General features: G+C 34.9%; 1 protein-coding gene across 6 annotated transcripts in view; it reads left to right on the top strand.

Annotated features, from left to right (window-relative positions):
- SOX5 (SRY-box transcription factor 5) overlaps positions 1 to 22847 on the top strand; it is a 957215-nt gene that overhangs the window by 871301 nt on the left and 63067 nt on the right. For all 6 annotated transcript variants that reach the window (XM_040642245.1, XM_040642242.1, XM_040642244.1 and 3 more), the window contains one exon: positions 18819 to 18965. In XM_040642245.1, coding sequence (XP_040498179.1) covers positions 18819 to 18965 — 147 coding nt within the window. The remainder of the gene's footprint in view (positions 1 to 18818; positions 18966 to 22847) is intronic.

The raw sequence follows: 22847 nt of genomic DNA, 5'->3' as shown, positions 1-22847 counted from the left end.
ATATAAGTCAAAGTTGTTGAATAAGGTCCTTTTCATTTTCAGATGGTATCTTTTTTTTTTAATTTCTAAAATTAACATCCAGTACAATTGATTGTGTTTTAGATGCACAATTCTGTAAGTTTCGACCACCGCCACCACAGTCAAGAAACAAGACAGCTTCATTACTCCACAAATTCCCTTGATCTTTTTGGCTACCTCAGAAAGGAGTTCTGTCATCGACTGCCTAGGCAGTCGAAGCCTGGTTGATGGGACAGTGGAAGCTAACGAGCCATCTTACAGTTCCATAGGCGTGCTCTCAGGCCCCCTATTTTAACGTGGCTTTCAGCTCTGTCTGCTGTCCCTAATTCCAGCATTTGTTTATGTTTTGTTCATTTGGCTTTCTTTTTATGTTAACTTCTCATCTGATTTTGTTGGAGTAAAGACTTCAGTGTGTAATTTCTGCTCTTAATTTTATTTTTTAAAATTTTGACTGTGACCCAAACTTTGCTTATTTTTATTAACTTTCCATGGATTTACTTTTTATTTTGATAAAGTGTACATAACATAAACTTTACCATTTTAAGCATTTGCTAGCATACAATTCAGTGGCATAAAGTACATTCACATTGTTGTACGACCCCAGTACAACTTTTTCATCATCTTAAATTGAAATTTCGTACCCATTAAGCAAGAACTCCTGACTTTTTCACCACCCGCCTCAGACAATCTCTGGTAACTGCCATTCTACTTTCTCTCTCTATGAATTATCCATTTGAGGTACCTCATATAAGGGGAATCACGCAATGTTTGGTCTTTTGTGTCTGGTTTATTCATTCAGTATAAAATGTCATGGTTCATCATGTGTCAGAATTTTCTTTCCTTTTAAGGTTGAATAATATTCTATTGCTTATATATGCCATCTGTTGTTTACCCATTCATCCATTGGTAGATATTTGGGTTTTTTCACCTTTTGCTATTGTAAATAATGCTCCTATGAACATGGATATGCAAATATCTGTCCCAGTCCCTGCTTTCAAGTAAGTATTTTGGGTGTATATCCAGAAGTAGGATTGCTGGATTATGGTAATTTTAGGTTTAATTTTTTGAGGAACTGCCATGTTTTCCACTGAGACTACATCATTTTACATTTCTACCAGCAATGAACAAGGGTTCCAATTTCTCCACATCCTCACCATCACTTGTCATTTTCTTGTGGTTTTTGCTGTTTTGTTTTGTTTCATTTTGATAATTGCCATATAAATGGGTATTAAGTGATAACCACATTGTGGCTTTGGTTTGCATTTCCCTAATAATTGAAATATTAAGCATGTTTTTATGTGCTTACTGGCCATTTCTATAACTTCCTTAGAGAAATGAGAATACGGTCCTTTTTAAAAGAACTGGGAATTGATTCCTGGAAAATCTCACCTTAGGTGAGCCTTTAATTAATATTTGTTGATTGAAAGAGGGATAAGTAACTGAATAAATGAAAGAGTAAGTCCCATTACCCATTACTATCCAGAGCATCTGAGTCTCAGTAACTACTAGATTTGCTACTTAAGGCAGGTTCCTTAACTATGCTAGGCTACATTTTCATAATCTATAAACAGGGATAGTAATATCTGACCACTAGAATTGTTATGCAGCTTAAGTACTGTGCAGAATGCTTTGAAAACAGTGATATACCAACATGAAATAAATTTGCTAATACAGATACATTAGTATTTATAATTATATATGTAATTATGTTTAAGTTTTACAATACTTAAATGCTGATTCTTTATGTTTCTTTATTCCTTGTGTTAGGAGCACCCTCTTAAAAAACTAAAATATTTGTTTACAGCATAAACTTCAGAGGAACTAGCTCAGTATCTTCCAAGAAATATATATTGACTAAATTGAAAAATGACAAAAGAATGCGTATGTGTGCACATGTGTTCATACACATTCACATAGGCACACGCACACAACTTTAAGTTGTATTTGGTTCATATGGACTAAAAGTTTCACTATGTGGCTTTTCTTATTCTTAGTAGTGAATCCAAAATACTATGTTGCCTCAAACTCTATTGGATTGATATTTAAAGAACTGAGAAGTCTGGTAAAGTATCAAGTTAAAGGGAAAGAACAAAAGTTGGTTTTTGTTGCTCATTCAGTTTTAATGGCTAAAATATTAAACTGTAGGTAATTTTATCTGATCTTAGCTTCTGATTTTTTTTCTGATTAATTCCATTGAATTAATAACACCATACATAACTTACTTTCTGTTAATAAAATAAAAGTAACAATATTTACTAATTAAGCTAATGAGGCTGTGGTGTGGCATTTATAGAGGATTTTATGAACCTTTTGTTAGAGTTTGTGGAAATGTGACATACTACAGAAGTATAAGATCAATGGTAAATCAATTTTATGTTGATATACTCTGATGGGTAAATTTTCCCAATCATATGAGAGGGAACACTACTGAAAAATGTGTCCCCTATCCTAAAGTATTTTCACTTTAAATCAGGTTGACTTTATCTTCTTTTTTTCTTTATCACCCTTTTTATCTTCTCACTGGCTGAGATCTGAGGTCAGTGTTCACATACTAATTTCAACCAAACATAGAAGTATAGGATCAGAAGAGGAATAAGAGATGGTCCAAATAAAAAAGAGAAATGTTAGATTTTTTTAAAAAAGCTAATTTGTCACTTCACTCATTGAGTATGAACTGAATAGACTTCTAACCCTTAAAATACTTTTTTTTTCTCTTTTTATTGCCTGGAATCTTAAGAGCTTTATCATTTGCAGTCATAAAATGAAAATATACACCAAACCCTCAAAGGGCAAGTATGAAATTAAATTATATTTGGGCAGCTGTAACCTTTTAAAACGATCAGATTCCAGTTAATGTATTTCTTCCTGTTCCAAGTGCTGCCATAGTGTTTGATGGTGGGAAGCAGTCCAAAGGGCATTGGGAGATAATAAATTCACTGTAAATTTCACCCCAAGGCATGTCTCGATACACCAAGGCCTCCATTTAGCAAGGCTGACCTAAAACTCTTGTCACATCCAAAGGTCATTTAGGTTGGGGTTGGTGTGTCCCATCTATCTTTCCTTGATGTAAAGAGTGACAGTTAAAACAGGATTGAGCTCATAAACAGTCATCTGAATATGAAAAAGAAGCTAGCTTTGGAGTGGGAGGGGAAAGTGAAGAAAGAACTACCTTCTACAGTAGAACTGGCAAATGCTATCTTTTTTGCAAAGTCAAGGAAGGGTTGACATGATCTTGTAGCTTCTGTTTCAGAGCGACCATTAACCTGAAAGGGACATTACTGAATTGGGTTGATTTAGAACATCCTCTTCTTTCTTTTATTTGTATTTGTTTCCAAAGCCTAGGATAATTTTTAGTAATTTTTTTAAAGAATCTAGTATTTCCAACCTTCTTTTACTTTAAAATACCATTACTCCTTTCCCTTTTAAATATTTTCTCTTGAGTTAAAGTACAAAATGAACCAACACATGGGAATAAATTAGAAAAAATTGTTTTAAAGAAATAAAGCTTAATGTGGGACAGGAAAACAGTGTTTTTTTTTTTTTTTTCCTAGCACCCTCTTAATCATTCCACTTTTGTGGTAAAATATGCATAATAATAAAATTTATCATTTTAACCATTTTTAAGTGTAGAATTTAATAGCATTAAATCCCTTCAGAATGTTATGTAACAATCACCACTATTTATTTCCGTTACTCTTAATCATCCCAAATGGAAACTCTGTAACCCTGAAATAATAACTTGCCATTCTCCCTTCCCTCAGCCCCTGGTAACTCTATTATACTTTTTATTAGCCTTCTATTATACTTTCCCTCTCCGTGAATTTGCCTGTTTATATAAGTGAAATCATACAATGTTTTTCCTTTTGTGTCTGGTTTATTTCACTTAGCATGTTTTCAAGGTGTATCCATGTTGTAAGTATGTATCAATCATGTACCTTCAAGAATGACTTCTTTCAAAAACAATACTCATTTATAAATATGAAGAGTAATGAATATATAAATTCTCAATCACAATAACCACAAGTAATAGATCATGTCATATGGGGAAATATCAGACAAGTACTAGATAGACAGAATGAAAGATTAAATACCAGCAAGCCTTTTGGGGGGAAAACATTTAAAATGCTATCATTAAGGTAGAGATCTCAGTTCACTTATGTGTTCTAAGTGTCTAGAACAATGCTTGGTAAGATACAGGTGCTCGATAAATAAATATTGAATGAATCAATCAATTTAAGGCAGGAAAGGAGAAGTTACAATTGTTGATTATTTCTCCGGACTACTTTGATCGTATGAGAAGTGTGTCCCATGCAATTGAAAGGGAAGCCTGTCATGATTCAAGACACAGTGTAAATGCAGTGTGTTTCTGTTATTTTAATTGATTTAAGAGTAATGTGTGGCTTAGGTAGTGCAAATGACTCGTTTTTAATATATTTTTCTTGTTCTTTTTTAAATGATCCAAAAGAAGCAAGGTTAGTGACTATGAATTGAAGCAAAATATATAAAATTTGTTAATATGATTGAACTATTAGTGTAAATTCTATACAAGAGTAAATATTGAAATAAGGTTGAGACTCAGAATGTTGAAAATTATATATCCAGATTATTCTATAATTGATTTTGAATCAATTTTAAATCATGGAAAAAAATGATTGTGTTAATCTTATTCCATTAAAAGGGGAGTGTTGGTGAACTGAATGCTTCCAAACAATTCTCCATATTACAGCTAGACTAATCTTGTGGAAATGCAAATCTAATTATGTCGTTCCTCTTCTTAAACTGTTACGGCTCCTCATCTACCTTTTTGAACATCTCTGCCACCACGCTGGAGCCTCACTGGCCTCCTTCCAATACCCTACACTTGTCCTGTTCCCTCCTACCACTAGGTTGTTCTGCTAGTACTTTTTGCTACTCCATGTACATAGTTGCATCATCTCATCCTTCTGACCTCCCAGTAATCATATTTGTAGAGAATGCTTCCCAATCTGTCTGACCATGTCATAGCTCTCTCTTATATGCTCTTCCAACACCATGAATTGAGAAGTAAACCAAACTGAAACATTTTTTACTGGCAGTGACCAAGAAGAAGGAGGAGATGAAATTGCTAGGAAAAATGTCCTCTTGGATACTTCTCATGTCCTTCCTGCACTACAGTGGTGGTCATATAGTTCTTATCATAAATGCCCAGGCTTTGTCAGCAGTACTGTTAGAACGACCCTCCCTGGGCTTGTCCAGCTCTTTGACCCAAAACCCCAGAGACCACTACCATATTTAAATGACCAGGAAAGATGTTCCTAAGGCATTGGTTAAGAGTTACAAGCTCTGTAAAAAGACTTGGATTCTAATCTATTCTTTGCCTCTTGCTATGTGCCTTTGGACAAATGACTTTTACTTTAGTATCTTGTTTCCTAAGTTTTAGAGAGACAGCATGGTCCTGGCACTTAGTAAGAATTCTATACATTTTAAGTATTATGATTTTCTTCACTGCTATTATCATTTTGTGTCCAGATTAGTCTAAAATGTAGTAAAATGTAGACTAAACTACTAAACTACTAAATGTAGTAGTTTACTAAAATGTAGTAAAATGTAGACTAATTTACTTTATGTACCTAAATAACCAACACTAATATAATATCTAATAGTTTCTCAATCATGAAAATTTACAGAAGAAAAATGAAGGAAAAACTAAGGGTGAAATCCATGGGAAGAAGTCTTTGTAATTTTAACCCATCATCTGTGTTGTCTATTAGTATCAGCAGTAAAACAAAAGAACTAAAGAAAAAAAATCTTTTTTTTTGAAAATTTATTTATTTGACAGAAACAGCCAGCGAGAGAGGGAACACAAGCAGGGGGAGTGGGAGAGGAAGAGCAGGCTCCTAGCGGAGGAGATCGCGCCCTGAGCTGAAGGCAGATGCTTAAGGACTGCGCCACCTAGGCGCCCCATAAAGAAAACAAAATCTTAAATGGCTGTGCTTTCTTCAAGGAGAGGAGAGTTCTGTCATGAGTGACCCAAGAAGTCTTTGACTCTTGAAGCCTTTTAAGTCCTGGGCTTGTCAACTATCGTTGGCTCAGAATTTAGGGAAAATCCCCGCTTCCACTGGCCAGCAGGTAGGGGAATCCCACTGCAATAGAGAGAATTCATCCCATAAATGTTAAGTTTGGAAAGTGTTTTTAGTAGTAACATTGTTACCCCCATATGGTAAGTTTATATGGCACATAGTAGAAAGGAAAACTTTAAGGGATACCCAGACTTCTGAAACTACTAGTTGTTTAATCTTTGTCAAGTTATCGAACCACCCCCACTAAACACACAGACTTATTATGGTGATCCCTGAAATAGCATGCAGACTTCTAGCAAAGTGAGTGGCACTTCATAGTCACTGAGAAAAATCATGGCTCTTGCACTGCCTCTTCCCATATGCGCCAAGAATTTTCAAGCTTCCAGCAAGTATGCAATCTGGAAGTATGTTTTTCTTTTCTTTTTTTTTTTCTGTAATATACAAACTAATATATAGTCTGATTTAATATGACTTAACACTCAATTTCTCTTTTTATTGAGTTAAAAATGCTCACTATTTTTAATGTCTTGGTTATTATTACATACCACCCCCAATCTATTGGGATAAAATGAACAATGATTTCACAATTTTGAACTTAGTCAAAGATGTGATTGCTTTAAAAATCTTCCTGATAATACTCAGCTTCCCTATATTAAATAAAAATATTGGGTAACAACAGAAAACAGAATTTTTTCCCCTGCTAAACAAGCATTCTTTTCTTACTGTTACTTTGAGAGGAATTTCAGCAGGGCTTTTTTTTCCCCATAAATTAAACTAATTAAAGCTATGAGTATAATCACTGATATATAAAAGATTTGCAGAGCTTTCCAGCCAGTGTCCCCTTTACCTTGCCAAATGGAGATGTATTTACTGGTTAGTGACCTCAGGAATAGATGCAGAGCGTTCTTCCTCCCACAGTCATGAGCAGAAAGTCTGGAACGGCATAAAAAGGGTCAATCGAATAGGTCATACATCATATGGGGAGGCAGATGTTGGAACATATTGTAATGGATTACTGTGCAGTACATGAAGATGGCTTGTGGAGTAGAAAAAACGAGGAGGGAGTGAGAGAGAGATAGATAAACTATCAGTTGGTGTTTTCTTGCATGACTCTCGCAAATATATCTGGATCTTTAAGGAACTGCTTCAATTGTAAAAGTCAAATGTTTTTTCTAACTATTAAAGATTTATTGGTGTATCACAAGATGAAGAAAGCCTTTTAAAATCCAGTACATTTGAAGCATTTCTTATTTATATGCTTCAGTCTCTGCTGTGTGACAGAAACAGCTTGAGAGCATCATACCTGTGAAAAAGGTCTTACAATTTAAGTAAGTTCAAATGTATTCTTTAATTTTTATCAAGATGCCATCTTCACACCCTATCAACACTCCACCCCTCATTGATAGCTCCGTATTCCGTCCAAGTATCACACTGAGTGGGACTGAATTTGGAATAAAGTAATAAAGATTTCTGTGTATTATTAGCATTTGGAGATAGCAGCTTCACATAGATAACGCGATAGCATCTGTACATGTATTCATGATAGCTTTTTAATGGTAAAACTGCACTGTAGCCAGACATAATGTTTTACTTTTGTATTCCAGCTTTTCCAAGACACATTATTCAGGAGTAATACATTTAAGGAGGTGTGGGTCATAATCGCAGTAGTTTCTGCCTTGAGGCCCCTCCCAGCCAGCCCCTTATTTCCTCCGACATGCTTTCTGAGAGGCTCACCTGTTTTCTCGGAAGGCAGAAAATTCCCTTTCTGAAGTGGATAATATTTCCCCTTGTGCCTCGTCCCCCTGCAGTCTAGAACTCCCTTCTAGATCTCAGCTGGCCCTCCAGCCTTTGGAGGCTTTGTCCACTTAAATCATTTCCTTAAGTAATCTGATACTGAAACTCTTATATTCCAACAGCTTCAACTTGCTCATTTAAAAAATTCTGTGCCATTGATATACTGGCTATTAGTTCTCCTCCATTTGGGCAAATCTATCGTAAGTCTGAGTTTGCTTACTCTTTCAGTTTGACACATTTCTTTCCTGCCCTCAAGTTTCCTTGGGAATTGTGTCCAAATACAGCAGATCCTGGATCTCTCACATTGTGTGTACTTCCTTGAACTTACTTCTCCAAGTGACTATAGTTCCTAGTAGAGTGACTCTAGTTCACTGCCTTTTCTCCCTTGGGAAAAACTCCTCAGTTGGAACTCTAGACTAGAGATTAAGTGAAAACTCTTCCCACATCCCCCACAGGCACCTTTCTCCAATCACCTTCCGCCTTGGACTGTGGTAAAGAGGGTGAAGCAGCAGGAGAAATGCTTCACACCCCCACTCCTCACCCCACTTCTAAGGCTTAATTATCAAGGAAGTTAAGAGAGAACTCTATAACCTTATACTCCCTACCCCACGCCTTTTACCCTCAAGAGTCTCCGTCTTGAGAGCTAGCCCTATCTGGTCTTCATTTTTTTCTGGAAGTCACCTTAGTAGTTAATAAAAGTCATCAACTTTTCAGAGCTCTCTTGACAATGCTAGTATTCCTTGATGGAGTGCAACGAGTGCATAGTCCTTTACAACCTCCACTGCATAGGATTTTTAAAAATTAAAGAATAAAAAATTTATCATTGTGTAAGTATATAAAATTTATATGAGCAGAAAATATGTTTATTTGTGTTACGCTTTTATTGTCATCATATTTTTATCATTATGAACCTTTTCGTAATGTCTATACACTGCTATTAAACTGAACCCTCACTCAGTTTCTCTGGTAGGTTTTACTCTTTACAATCAAATTTGAATATTAAGAACTCTTACAACCAATAATAAGACCACCCATATTTTAGAAAGAGCAAAAGTCTGAGTAGGCATTTTACCAAAGAAGACATAGAAATGGCTAAGAAGCACATGAAAAGTTGCTTAATGTCATTCATCACTAAGGAAATGCAGATTAAAACTATAATGAGATACCAGTTCTCTCCTACTAGAATAGTTATAATAAAAAAGACAGACAATACCAAGTATTGATGATGATATGGAGAAACTGGGACCTTGATAACACTGCTAGTGGGAATGTAAAAATGGTTCAGCTAGTTTGGAAAAGTTTGGCAGTTTCTTAAAAAAGTAAACATGAAATTACCCTATGACTCAGCAAATCCAATCCTAGGAATTGGGTAGTCAAGAGAAATGAAAACACACAAAGACTTGTACAGGAATGTTCCATAGCAGGATTATTCATAATGGCCTAAAATTGGAAACAACCCAAATGTCCATCACCTGGATAAACACACGCACAAATATGATATATCCCTATGAAAGAATATTCTTCAGCAATACAATGGAGCAGGCTGCTAATACATGCTGCAACATGGCGGAACCTCAAAAACGTTACGCTGCGTGAAAGAAACCAGATCTCTCTTTGTTCAGTCTCCCTGAGCACTGCTCCAATAGTGGTGGCTGTAAAACAGAATAACCACACATCCTGCCTAGGACAACTAGCATGAACATATTCTTTTATTTTAAGAAGGGAAAGGGAAAGTCTTTTTTAAAAAGTGCCTTCCGTGGTATACAGAAAAATCTTAAATACGTGTAGACCTATTTTGTTGGTTGATTTAAAGGATAACTCTGTAACTTTGCATGTTATGTTTCCTCTGCCTGGAATATCTTTCTAACCTTATCTTGGATTTTCTTAAAGACTCATGTCTAGCAGGGCTGGGAGCCATTTGCAGGTCAGTCACAGACAAGAAATTTAGGCCATCTAGGGCAAAAGCCACACCTCTTCTCTTGAATGGAGCAGGGGACAGGAAAAGAGGGAGTGCTGGCTGTGGGCCCAAACATGGAGCACCAAGGAGATCAAGATTCTAAATTCAAGCCTGCCCTCCTCATCATTTCTCTGTGGGTTGGGGGAAGGATATGCGTAACATAGGGGCACCTGGGTGGCTCAGTCGGTTAAGCACCTGCCTTTGGCTCTTGTCGTGATCCCAGGGTCCTAGGATTGAGCTCCCTGCTCAGTGGGGAATCTTCTCCCTCTCCTTGTACCTGCAGCTCCCCCTGCTTGTAGTCTCTATCTCTGTCAAATAAATAAACAAAAAATCTTAAAAAAAATAAATAAACATAAAATAAAATTTACCATTTTAACCATCTTTAAATGTACAGTCCCTGGCATTACGCACATTTACGTCATTGTGCACCCATCACCACCATCCACCTTCTGAACTTTCATATTCCCAAAATGAAATCCTGTACCCATTGAAGAATTAAGTCCCTTTCTCCACCTCCCTCCAGTCTCTGGAAAACACCATTCTTTCTGTCTCTGTGAAGCTGAATATTCTAGATACCTCACCTCATATAAAAGGAATCATACAATATTGGGCTTATTTCACTTAGCATAACATAATGTCTTCAAGGTTCATCTGTGTCACAGCATGTATCAGAATTTCCTTTGTTTTTAAGGCTGAATAATATTCCACTGTGTGTTTATAACACACTTTGTTTATCCATCCCTCCGTTGATGAACTCTTGGGTTTCTTCCACCTTTTGGCTATTGTAACTAATGCTGCTCTGAACAGAGGTATACAAATACCTGTTACAGTCTCTGATTTCGATTATTTGAGGTATATACCCAGAAGTGGGTTTGCTGTGTTGTATGGTAACTGTGTATAATTTTGTTTTCTGTAGCATCGGCACAATTGTACATTCTCACCAGCAATCAGTAAGGGTTCTGATTCCTCCACATTCTTGAGAACATTTGTTATTTTCTAGTGTTTTTATAATAGCCATCCTACTAGGTGTAAAGTGATATCTCATTGTGGTTTTCATTTGCATTCAGGGGTTTTGGGGGTATGTTTGTCAAGATGGGAGACTGAAATGTTTTAATAAACACTGCATTAGCTTAATTTGTAAATTGTAAGTTTTTATAAATTTGCCATGTGTGTTTCTATTTGCACTTTTGCCCTGGGACCCAGCAAATTTAAGGCCTATCCTATTTTTCTTGCAATATACTTGAATAACATCAAAAAGAAGAGCTGACAGTGTTAGGGAAAGAAGTCCATGTTTAAACTAAGTTGCTTTGATAATTTTCTGTGAGGAAACATTATGAAAAATAATGTGCAATGCAAATTTATTCACACTGAAACATGCTGATATGTTTTGAAAGATTTTCTCCAGTACATTAGTTTCTCTTTAAACTCCACATTTAAGTTACATTAAGAAGCTGAAATTAAGCTATAAAGATAACACTTATGGAGCCTTGAAATTGCTTTCTGAATTTTTTCCTCACAAATGTTGCTCCTTGTTTCTTCCCTTAAAAAAACAAACAAATGTTTTTCTTACATATCACATCTAACGTACATCTTTCAGGTCTGACTTAAACTTTAGAAGTACACATTTACCTGTTTTTAAACCCTACATGTTTTTAAAATCATATGCTAAATGACGACACACACATTTGAAAACCACTAACTCAAGTAGTTAACGCATTGCATATGTGTTAACTTTTACTGCTAGATATCAGTCCCCGGACTTCAGATAAAACTCTTCTGCCATTTCTGTATGTGTATTTGAACTTCAAGAGACTATTAATCAGGGAGTTTTTAGCTCTATAATGTTCTTTTTGAAAATTTAAGTTTATACATGTTTGCGTATGTGAGAGTTTAGAAGTGACTGTTACTTATTTTCTGAGTGAGGGCTTTCTTGAGCCCGAAGGCTAATAAAGCACTTCAACTTCCATCCCTATGCCTATTTAAATTCTTTGGGTAAATTGAACAACCTCATTGGTCTCATTTGATTAAATATTAAAAATATGTAAAATTCATTTATATAATGTACCTCTTTTTTTCTGTCTTTCATGTATTGGTGTTTATATATTTCATTTGGAGAAAATGATTCTACTTCTAGAAATAATTTTAAGCAATTAATTTAGCAAAAATTATATTAAATGGGTGTGCAATCTGTTAACACTCCTCATTCAGATAATGGCAGTATAAGTGTTTACAAATTTACTTAAAGAATCGGTATGTTTTATGATATAGCATTTAGGAAAGACAGCATTTTCAGTCACAACTTTAATTTTTTTTTTAACACTTTTTGTACCCAGCTCTCCTATCTGGTATGATGGAGTTTGTGATTTGGGGAGGAGAGATGTGGGCAGTCAGAGAAAGGGACGGTAGAGTTAGAGAGAGAATGGTGGGCCTGACTTATTTCACACTATTTTCCCGATGAGGTATGAGTGTCCCCATTTCATTACTCAGTGTCCACCTGTCTCTTATTCGGAATGTAAGGTAGTTGGATCAGACTATACACCGTCCTATGCTACTGGCTCCTGAGTAATTGCCAGTATATGGTATCCTCCGTGTCGCCTTTATTTAGATTGCTTAGGCACATGAACGGGAGACCTGATAATAAATCCCAGTTCAAACAGAAAATTAGGTTTTGAACTAACCAAGAAAAATGTATCCCAAACAACAGCTTCTATCTCACAATCGTAGCCCCCACTAAATACCTCTTTATTCTCTGACTAATAAATATTTAGGATCCAGTGAGTAAATAGTGTATATCCCTTTATCAGAAAGAAGGCATTTCCTATTGGTCTTTTCCGAAACAGTTAAGAGTATCTCTGTGCTTAAACTCTTGATTCTATTGTCTTTTTAAAAGATATTAACTTTTTTTTCCAATAATATTTATCCATTTTTTTGGTTCACAATTCCATATTGACTTATTCATTTATGATTATGCCTACAGTAAGTATATATGCTATATTATGCTGATAAGATTTTGAAATTCATTGTTTCTTTGTTCCTTTAAGTAAATGAAATAAATGGATGAATGGGAAGTTTTATCAACATCACCATTATGTCTTTTCTCTAATTCCTCAAGTAGTAAAAACATGCCATTTCCATCCAGGTTTTTAAAATTTGTTTCACATATAGTCACTACCATTATTAAAAATATATTAAATACATACTAGAGATCTATGTTTGTTAAAAATTAATGGTATTATTTCATGTAGTTCATTTCAGCCTTTATTCATTTCTGCTCTTCCTTGCCTTTAGGATTTTCTGAGAAAGCATTAAATAATAGAGACAAAATCCTTGCCTTCAAGGAGTTTACTAGTTAGTAAATGGTTTGAGGGACCAACCAGTAATAGATATTTTTGTCAGTGCATAATGCTTTCGACCCAAAAACTCCAGATGGCAGTTGGGTCCTAGAGTAATAGCAACAGGAGAAGTTGTATTTTCAACAATTTGGGAAAAAATAACCTATTAAGGAGAAGTGGCAAGAATTTACCATCTCAAGGAAGAAATTAAATAGTCTACCTTAGAATTCAGAAGGCTCTTTTGTGGAACTTCTCCACCCCTTGCACTAAGTACCAGCCACTAGCTTAGAATAGCTGAGTAAAAATGGCTGTCTTGAGAAGAAAATACAATTGTATCTAACTGTGGGTTAAAAGCCAAGTTGTCTAAATACAACTGTACTGTTTTCCCCAAAATTAGCAACAATTAATTAGCATAAGTTAAAATATCTATCCTTTATCATCCCATCAGATTTTTGTTTTGACCCCACACTGTACTATTACAGCTCAACAGGAAGACTGCCCACTAATGAACTATCAGCCCACTGCCTATTAGTGCTTTGGGACATGTGGTACATCACGGGAAAAAAATATACTGATCAGGTTTAACTAAGATAAGTATAATTCAAGCTCATGCTGTTGTAGATACATTGCATCATAGTATTAATACTTTTAAAAAAATTTAATGAGCTATACTTTAGGGGAAACCCATAACGGAATGGTTCTAGCATTTTTACTATCACAATACGAATTATAGGGAAGTCTCTCTGTGTGACTTAGTTTTGTTTTTTGTTTTTTCTTTCAAAAAAAAGAAGAAAATACATGTGTTTTAGCTGTTATACAAGATAGTATAATGACTACATACACAAATAAGAATATGTGATACGTGAATACTTACATATTATATCTATGAAATAAAGACTATATAAATTATACTTATTCATCCTGTTCTTCTATTTCATCTTTCTTTTCCCCAGTTAATGTGTAGTCATTTATGTGCCCACTGTGCTATTAACTTGGTATCATTTTTTCCATCTTCATTTCCGCAATTGTTACTTCAACTCAAGGTACCATTAAAATTATTGCTGCTAAATGTTGGTAACCTCATAACTGATATCTTGTCAGATCTTTATGCTAAAACTATCACGTATATTGCTTTCAAAAATTCAGTGACTTTCTGTTGCCTACATATTAAACTTAAACTCTTTGTCTGTATTTGAAGATCTTCTAGACGGTGAACTAGCCTACAAAGGCAGTGCTTCTTTATTCTTCCTGGAGTATGCACTCAATTATGTCACTGTCCTTTCTCCCATTCACTGTTCCACACCATCTTCTGTATTCCCTTGGCAAAAGCTACCTCATTCCTNCTCCTGTGCCTTTAAATTGGTCTCCCTTCCTAGAATGCCACCTTCTTTTTTACTATCAGCTTAGCTACAACTCTTCTATGAAAAATCAGTTCACACTGACTCATTTCCTTTCCTTCACACCCTTAAAAGTGGCATACAGTTATAGTACACTTACACTCTCATTGTTTTATGTTTATCAATCTTGACTTAGGGAAGAAAGTATATTTATACATTGCTTGTATCCTCCACTGTACCTAGCACAGTCCAGAGTATATAGTAGGAAGTCAGCACATACATATTTCCTAGTCAGTTTCTTACTCGGTATAATTAATTAATAATTATAACTATTACTTATTGATAAAGCATTCTTCGTCATGTGTGTTTCTGAGTATTTTATACACATTGTGTGGTCTATTTCTCACAGCAACCCTAAGAGGTCAGTTTTATTTATCCTGAATTTGCAGATTAAAGAATTGTGTGGCTCAGTTTAGTTACTCAAGGTCACTAATTCAGAACTGGTATTAAATTGAAGTTTGCCTTACTTTAACTGTTCCAGTAGAAGTACACTAGAAGTAGAAAACAGTGGGTCCTTGAAGAAGCTAAAGAGACAAAAAAAATGTGGTTTTATGGAAAATTTGAAACAAAAGGGAGTTAAACACACACACACACACTCACACTCTTATGGACACATGAGCACCAGGAAGACCCTAAGTAATCAATGGATAAGAGTCCAGCTTAATTTTAAGTGATTGTTTCCTTAAAAAAAAAAAAATCATTGTCTGAAGTAAGTGTAGGAATGAAGGAAGGGAAAGGGAATAGGAATGCAATATTTTAAGTAATTATAAAGAGTGGAAAACCTAATGATCTGTGGAATTGGGGAGTTTTAGAGATTAAAATAAATCCCTAACACAAGAGTTTCAAGAGTAAAGTTATTCTGCAAGGCAAAACAGTTATTCTGTTAGTCTGTTTAACCTCATGAAGTGAGCGCTCTCTTTAAGGTTTAGTTTTTTATGTTTAGGATCTCCCAATTTATTTCTGAAGTTTAGAACAACTTAACTTTTTCATAAAAATACATTTATCATAATGCACCTTATATTTAACTCTGGGTTTATCTGCGATCTTTTAAAAAATGTTAGCCAGATTTGTGTTTAAAAAATTTGTATTGTTAAGATGTAGAAACACACACAAGGTTTATCCATCATGTGGAAGTGGGTTCTATAGTTCTCAGGATGCTTTTTTACTTCAGATGGCCCCCCAATGGCCACTACATTCCATGACCCTTCCCTCTCAACAAGGTCAACCAGTGTGATTATAGATCTCACTCAATACAAATAACTCTTGTTATTCTTGATCTTGCTTCAAGAGCATGTAATAAGTGAAATAAAATATCCATTATGTCTTGATTCCCTTGTTTTAAAATTAGCACACACATGCATAGATAAATGAACTTAATTTTTTGAAAGGTTGTGTTAAAATAAGTCACAGCAACATTTTTTTTTCTTTTTGGTAAGTTGCCCACCCTTACATAGTAGCCAGCTATGCGAAACATGGTCAGCTTCTTTAAAGCCACTGAAATTTCCCTTTAACCTGTGAATTAGGTCAAATTAGGACCCAGAAGTATTAAAATTTCTGGTTTATTTTACCTGTGCAGACTTGAAGTGTGTTAGATTCTCTAAGACTTGAGGCCTTTTTGAAAGCTTCTGTAATATAATGTGAATTTAAGGAACACATATATTTCACACAAAATAAAATGTATTAGAAATAGATATTTCCTACTTCCAAACCTCGGGGAAGCAGGAGAAAGCCAAATATGAGGAAGGGGATATGGGAGACTGAGAGGAATGAAGAGCTACCTAATGTTAACCATACTCTGATTGACTAATACGCTTGCGACATTTCATCATAAATTACTTTAAATCTCTATAGTGTGTAAAAGTACCAGCAAAGTGGATGATACCACACTGTTCTTGTAAAAATATTTAAATGGGTCCTTCTGTTTTACAAATTTAGTTTTTCTACTCAAAAGCATCTCTTAGGACAGTTTAATTAAGATAAACCTTAATTTCATAATTTAAAAAGATAAAAATGATGCATTTATTTGAATGAGGAAAGAATGTGTATGACATTTTTCATTCCAAGTGTATGCCATCTGCAACCTTTACATTCAACTGAGAGTATGTTTGTGCTTGTATTTTCAATAGTGGTTCTTATACTTCTCTGGAAGTTGTGGGTCTGTCTATAGAGATTGATATTTAAGCATTGGATCACCTTTTATGAGTGATTGGTCCATCTATATAATTATCTAAATAACACAATTAGCCAATATTCTTTCAAATTATGAGATAATTCTTTAATAATCAAATTAAAATTTTGAATAATTACTTTGTTCACGTTTTTCTTTTTACCTACAGATATTAAAATATCTCATGTCAATCGTCAGTAATTATGAGGCAGTCTTATATTTAGTATATATACTAAACCACTAATATGGATTGTTAGTTTCTAGGGATAATACCCACTGAAATAATTTTTAAAGACAAGGATATAATATATAATACAACATGAAATTTATAATATGTAACATAGCTCTACAGCCTATTTTTAAAATATTTTTAATTCTGTATATGTAATTCGGTACATGTATTTTACTGGACAAAATTTAAATTTACAAAGTGTATCTTGGGATATTGGTTATTTTCTTAATAACTTCATAAACAGTTTAGGACGAGGATAAAAAATACTACTTTTTTGAATTGTAGAAAATAATGGAAAGGTTTTTAACACAAGTGTGAGAAATGGATCAATTCTGATACTTGAAAAAATGATAAACTCCCAGTCATTGTATCTGACATCATATTCTTTTACTCTAATTTATGCAATCTAAGACTTATGAATTAAATCTAGTTTTTCTTTCTCACAGACTGAAATAAAGAATATAATTATTCCAATGCGTGTAAACACACACACAAGCATACACACACACACACACACACACACTTGGGGAGAAGGAACACTCATTATTGATAGTACAAATATACTCCTCTGGTGTTTCTTTGTCTGGAATAAATCTTATGTTAGTTGTCATTAAAAAAACATAATTTTATCAATAATTTTAATGATCTGTTTCATTTAGACCATAGTATCTGGAAACTGTGAACAGTGTATGTATATTTTCATGTAAATATATGCCTGTCTTTAGTTTTCAATATTTCATTTCTAAAGAGACCCCACTTATCAGGGTCTCTGGCTTATCCTGAGCAGTTTTATCCTTTGAAATTTCTTTCAGAGAAAAATCAAGATAAGCTATGTCACAGTACTTTCCTTTGAGAGCTTTTTCCTTTAGTATCAGTCTTTCCATTACAGAAGTTATATCTTGCATACACACACACACACACACACACACACACACACACACACACACACATGCTAGTTTCTTTTCCATCCAGATCTTAAAATTTTCACAAACTGCTAAATGGAGATGAAAAGAGAATTAATCTAAACATTTGAGGTGACTATTTGAATCTAAAGCAACCTCCTTGTTTAAGATACCATATCATATGAGAATTATTATCAAAGTGAAATTTTCTTTTGTTATTAAATTGATTTGTTGAAGAATTTTTTACCGGTTACTTAATAAGAACTACTATGTGGTGGCTTAGTGGAGCAGTGCATGTTTCAGACAGTATTCTTAAAACCCTAATCCTCAAGATAATTTCAGGTTTGTCTGTGTTTATATATCATGACATAAAGTGGACTTCTGGCAAGCATCCAGTTAATTTTTTCAATGTAGGTAGACCAGATAATGTTCTTCATATACTCTCCTTTCATTCCCCATCAATGACTTTTTTGTAAATTTTTTTAGGAAAAAAAATTGTTACAGGTGCCCATTGCAGCAGGTCAAAAAAAGGAGGTATACCAGACTTAAACCGATATGGATAGTAAGAGACTTACTTTGCGTATGAAGCTGCGTTCTTTGTAACACACTGTGTACATTTTAAAATAGAGCAAAAAGAGGTGTTGACCAAATAATATGATATACTTGTCTTCCCTAGACATTGGGAAATATTGAGTAAGTATGAATGACTGTTACTTGTTTTGAGTCCCTGGACATCCTGAAGCTGAAATCCCTTATATGTGGTATCTGTCATTTCTCCCCAGAGAAGGAAGTCGTGAAAGTTGAGGTGACAACTTCTTTCTTTAAATGTTCCAGGGCAGTAAACAAGAACACCCACAGGAAAACTACCACATCTGAATAGAGGTACTTTCAAGAGGTGCATTTATTTTATTACTGACAGTCTTTTTTCTCTCTCCTTCTCTCTCCCTCTTTCTCCTGTAGCAGTTATATGCTGCCCAGCTAGCTGCAATGCAGGTATCTCCAGGAGGAAAGCTCCCAGGCATACCCCAAGGCAACCTCGGTGCTGCTGTATCTCCTACCAGCATTCACACAGACAAGAGCACAAACAGCCCACCACCCAAAAGCAAGGTACCCTTTTGAAGAAGCTGCATGTCTTACCATTTAGAGTTTTACTTTTCAGTCAGTGGCATTTATTGAATATCTATTATGTGGCAGCAACTGGGTTAACCTCTGGGTCTTTAAGGAGATAAGAGTCTGCTGGGATTAATAAGGATCGATAACACACATACATTTAGCCATTCATTTATTCAATGAGCATGCATGGATAGCTATAGTAGGAAATGTGAGTGATACAAAGATTTATAAGATAGATATGCTGTACTCACGTAGCCTACAGTCTTATAAAATAGATACCCATATTCTATGATACAAAATCTTACAGTTACAGATAAGTGCATTGAAAGTTATTGGGACAAAGATGTTACCTTCAGTGAGAGATTCTGGGAGGGGTTTCCCAAAAAAGGGGCAACTGAAATACACCTTAAAATAGGAGTACAGACGGAGCATCCAGAAAATGTTTTGTTTAAATATCAGTAACTGTTACAACATGGTGCAGTATGGATATAATTTTAGATATATCATTCATCCAGTGAGATTTTCATGAAAGATATGGAGACAATAATAGTGTTAGAAGTAAGACTATTTAGAAATAGTTTTGTTTGGGGAACTAAGGAAGCATTTTTTTTTTTTTAATGAATACTGAGTCTCTGGGCTTTAAAGATTTATTTATTTATTTTAGAGAGAGAGAGCATGAGCAGGGGGAGGGGCAAAGGGAGGGAGAGACAATCCACAGGCAGACTCCCTGCTGATCGTGGAGCCCTACACTGGGCTCAATCCCAGGACCCTGAGATCGTGACCTGAGCCGAAATCAAGAGTCGACCACTTAATGAACTGAGTTACCCAGGCGCCCCAAGGAAACATTTCTTGAGAGAACATGGAAAAGGATTGGCAGGGAGAGAATTCAAATATTTACTCCTTGTCTTAGAAGAGAAAAGGAGAAAATTTTAACTTGAAATGTTTTTGTGTTTGTAAGATCTCAAGATCTTAGATGATGATGCATGAATGTATTAAATTCTCTAAAAGAAGACAGAAGAGTAACCATAAAGTATTTTTCCCTGAGATTACTCAGGGAAATGACAACACATATTTTCTATTAGAAAGTAGTAAGTAGAAAACTGACACAGGTGATTTACCCCCAAAATAACAATATTTTGTCTTTTGCTGTATTACGTAGAAAATTGTTTCTGTTCTCCCTTTTCCAAATGCCATATTGGAAATCCCTAAAGAGTAACAGGGTAAGAGTAGTTGAAAGGAATACACAGAGAAAAAAATTTTACAAGTATTGAAAGAGAAAAAAAACTCCCCCAGGAATTTGTTTTTAATCCTGCTCTAGTCCCCTTTCACAGTTAATCTATTAATTCAGAGGGTGAATTGGGAAAGAGAAGAGATCATTTGGGAAAGTGTACTCCAGTATCCATCTCCCCAAAACTCTTGAGGCGTTTTTCGTATTGTTAAGAGGTAAATACATTTGAAAGTACAGCTTAACCTGGACGAATAACTTAGACTGTGATTCACCAGAAATATGTGCAAATACGTAGTTTAAATTATTGTCCCCACTGCTGGGACATTACGAAATGTACAAACTCACCTTTTAAGATCTATTTCAGCCGTTTAATGGACCTTGCATGTTCTGTGTTTAATGTACACCAAAGATAAGGTCTGCTTTTCTTTATTATCACAGTAGAACATAGTTTTTAAAACTTGGTAGTAATTAAACCTTTGCTAAATAAAATTTAAATCAGTGATATTTTGGGGTCTTCATGGACCAGCAGTTTTAATGTATTGTGTGTACAGACTAATTTTGAGTCAAGTAAATAGCTGTAGCAGCATAATCACTGTCACACACAATAATCCTGTGAGGTATTATTATTCTCTGTTTTTTTACCTTGACTTATTAATGTGATTTCACATCATGCTTCATAATGACACTAAGCATTAGGACATTTCATTTTATGATTTTGGAGTATAAACTTCACTTGTAAATAACGAATGAGATTTTTTTTCTTACCTCTCGAATAACTTTTTATCATTAGTATCTTCTCCCCAAATTACTTACTCAAATAATTGTGAAGCTTTTGATGTCAATCAGCCATTTACGGGTCTATTCATTCATTCATTCATCCATTCAGAGGTTTACTGAGCAGTTGCTGCAGTGATACTTAGGTAACCATGGCAAATGCCCAAGTGATTGCAGGTTAGCTTTGCCAAGACTGCTTTATGAGTTCTATGGTTCTAAACATTCATAGAACCCTATAGACTATGTGCAGAGCAGACAGGTTATCTATGCCAGTGAGAATCTTCTTCCATTTTCTATAGGTTCATGTACCTCCATTTTTCAGTACTAGTGAAAAAGTGAATTATGTTTTTATGCCTCTGGTTATACATAATTTTAAAATATATTTTATAGTTTATCTTTAAAATTCGGTAACTTTTTAAAAATTAGCCTTTGTGAATTTTCTATCACGTAAAGTTTAAGAAAGCTGTAGATGTGTTTCTTCCCATATGCAATTGGGTAAAATGCATACAAAGTTTGCCCAACAGTAAAGTGCCTCTTTTTTCGTAATAACATGATTTAATAAAAACATGTCCCTTCTTTGCTCAGTGTCCACAATCATACTATCTACAACCGCTCTTATTGTCAGAAAAAATGTCTTAAATGTGCTTGTGTTTTAGCTCAGCAGTAAAGTTTAGTGCATTAAAAATAGACCAATTACTGTTGTCACTTTAATGAAGAACGTGGCCAAAAGGATTCAACCAACAGTAAATCAGAAGGACCCATTTCAATACATGAATTTAGTTTCTTGTACCCTGAAACTGACATTTATACATGGCATTATAAACATTTTCATTTCACAAAGCTATTTTACTTATATGAAATAGCTATCATTTATTGCTACATTTATGTTTTTAAACAATCAATTCTTAGTGTCCTGGGGTATTTTCTGTGTGGCTTATTGGTGAGTTTTCATGTCTATTTTAGTATAAAATAGAATTATTTTATTAATGGGCTTTGTGTGACTGCATACCTACCTGACATAAACCAAACTAATGGTTTACATTTAAGATATATTTATTGTTTGGAACAGTGGAATTGTCAGCCACATCCAGGTGATGGTGTAAAAAAATGATCTTATTGGCAGCTGTCAAAAATCATCCATGTTCTCTGGGTTTTATTGCCTGCCCTACTTCCTAGGTGTGCCTTTGCCTTTGACTCACAACTCTAGAGAAGGACACAAACAAAACTTATTTGCAATTTGCAAAAAATGGAAGGGGGGAATCAAAAGGAGGGGGCTCCAAAAGACTGTAAAATTGTACAGCATGAGTCCTCTGATGCATGCTGTTTTCAATCTGCTGTGTGCCAGTTGGAGGCTTGGGGAGTGTGTGCGCGCACGAGAAAGGATAATGCTGAGAAATGATAGAGTGGCTGTGACCTCCAAGCTCAGCCTGGAAATCCAAGACATTGATTTCACTTAGCATTCCTGCTGAGAAATCTGGCGGAGTTCAGTTGTAATAAAAGAACAAGATTCTGTTCTAATGGTAATGGCGTATGACAGACATATCACTTTGTCTGTCCTCAGCACCAGAGAGAGGAGAATTGGAGAAAGGTCACCTGACCTGCCTGTGGTGTTGTACGAGTGCTGTACTGAGCTTTGAACTGCCGCCCAGGAACATAATTATTTATAATATTAAATGATAAAGAAACCTTTAGAGGGTTCACAATGAACCTCTAAAAACTGCAAACAGGCATTGTGTTCTGTAAATATGAAAACACAAAAAGAAATCTGGTCTCTTCAAAATCTGCATTGGAGAATATGGGTAGCGTTGCATGTTGAGTTATATGTCCTTGAACTTACTGCTTATGAACTATTTTCATTAATACCTAACATATTG

This window comes from Ursus maritimus, unplaced genomic scaffold, assembly GCF_017311325.1.
Source record: "Ursus maritimus isolate PB19 unplaced genomic scaffold, ASM1731132v1 scaffold_26, whole genome shotgun sequence".
In the NCBI taxonomy this organism is placed as follows: Eukaryota; Metazoa; Chordata; class Mammalia; order Carnivora; family Ursidae; genus Ursus; species Ursus maritimus.
Note: the sequence above shows the minus strand (reverse complement) of the source record. Positions and strands in the feature narration are given on the sequence as shown.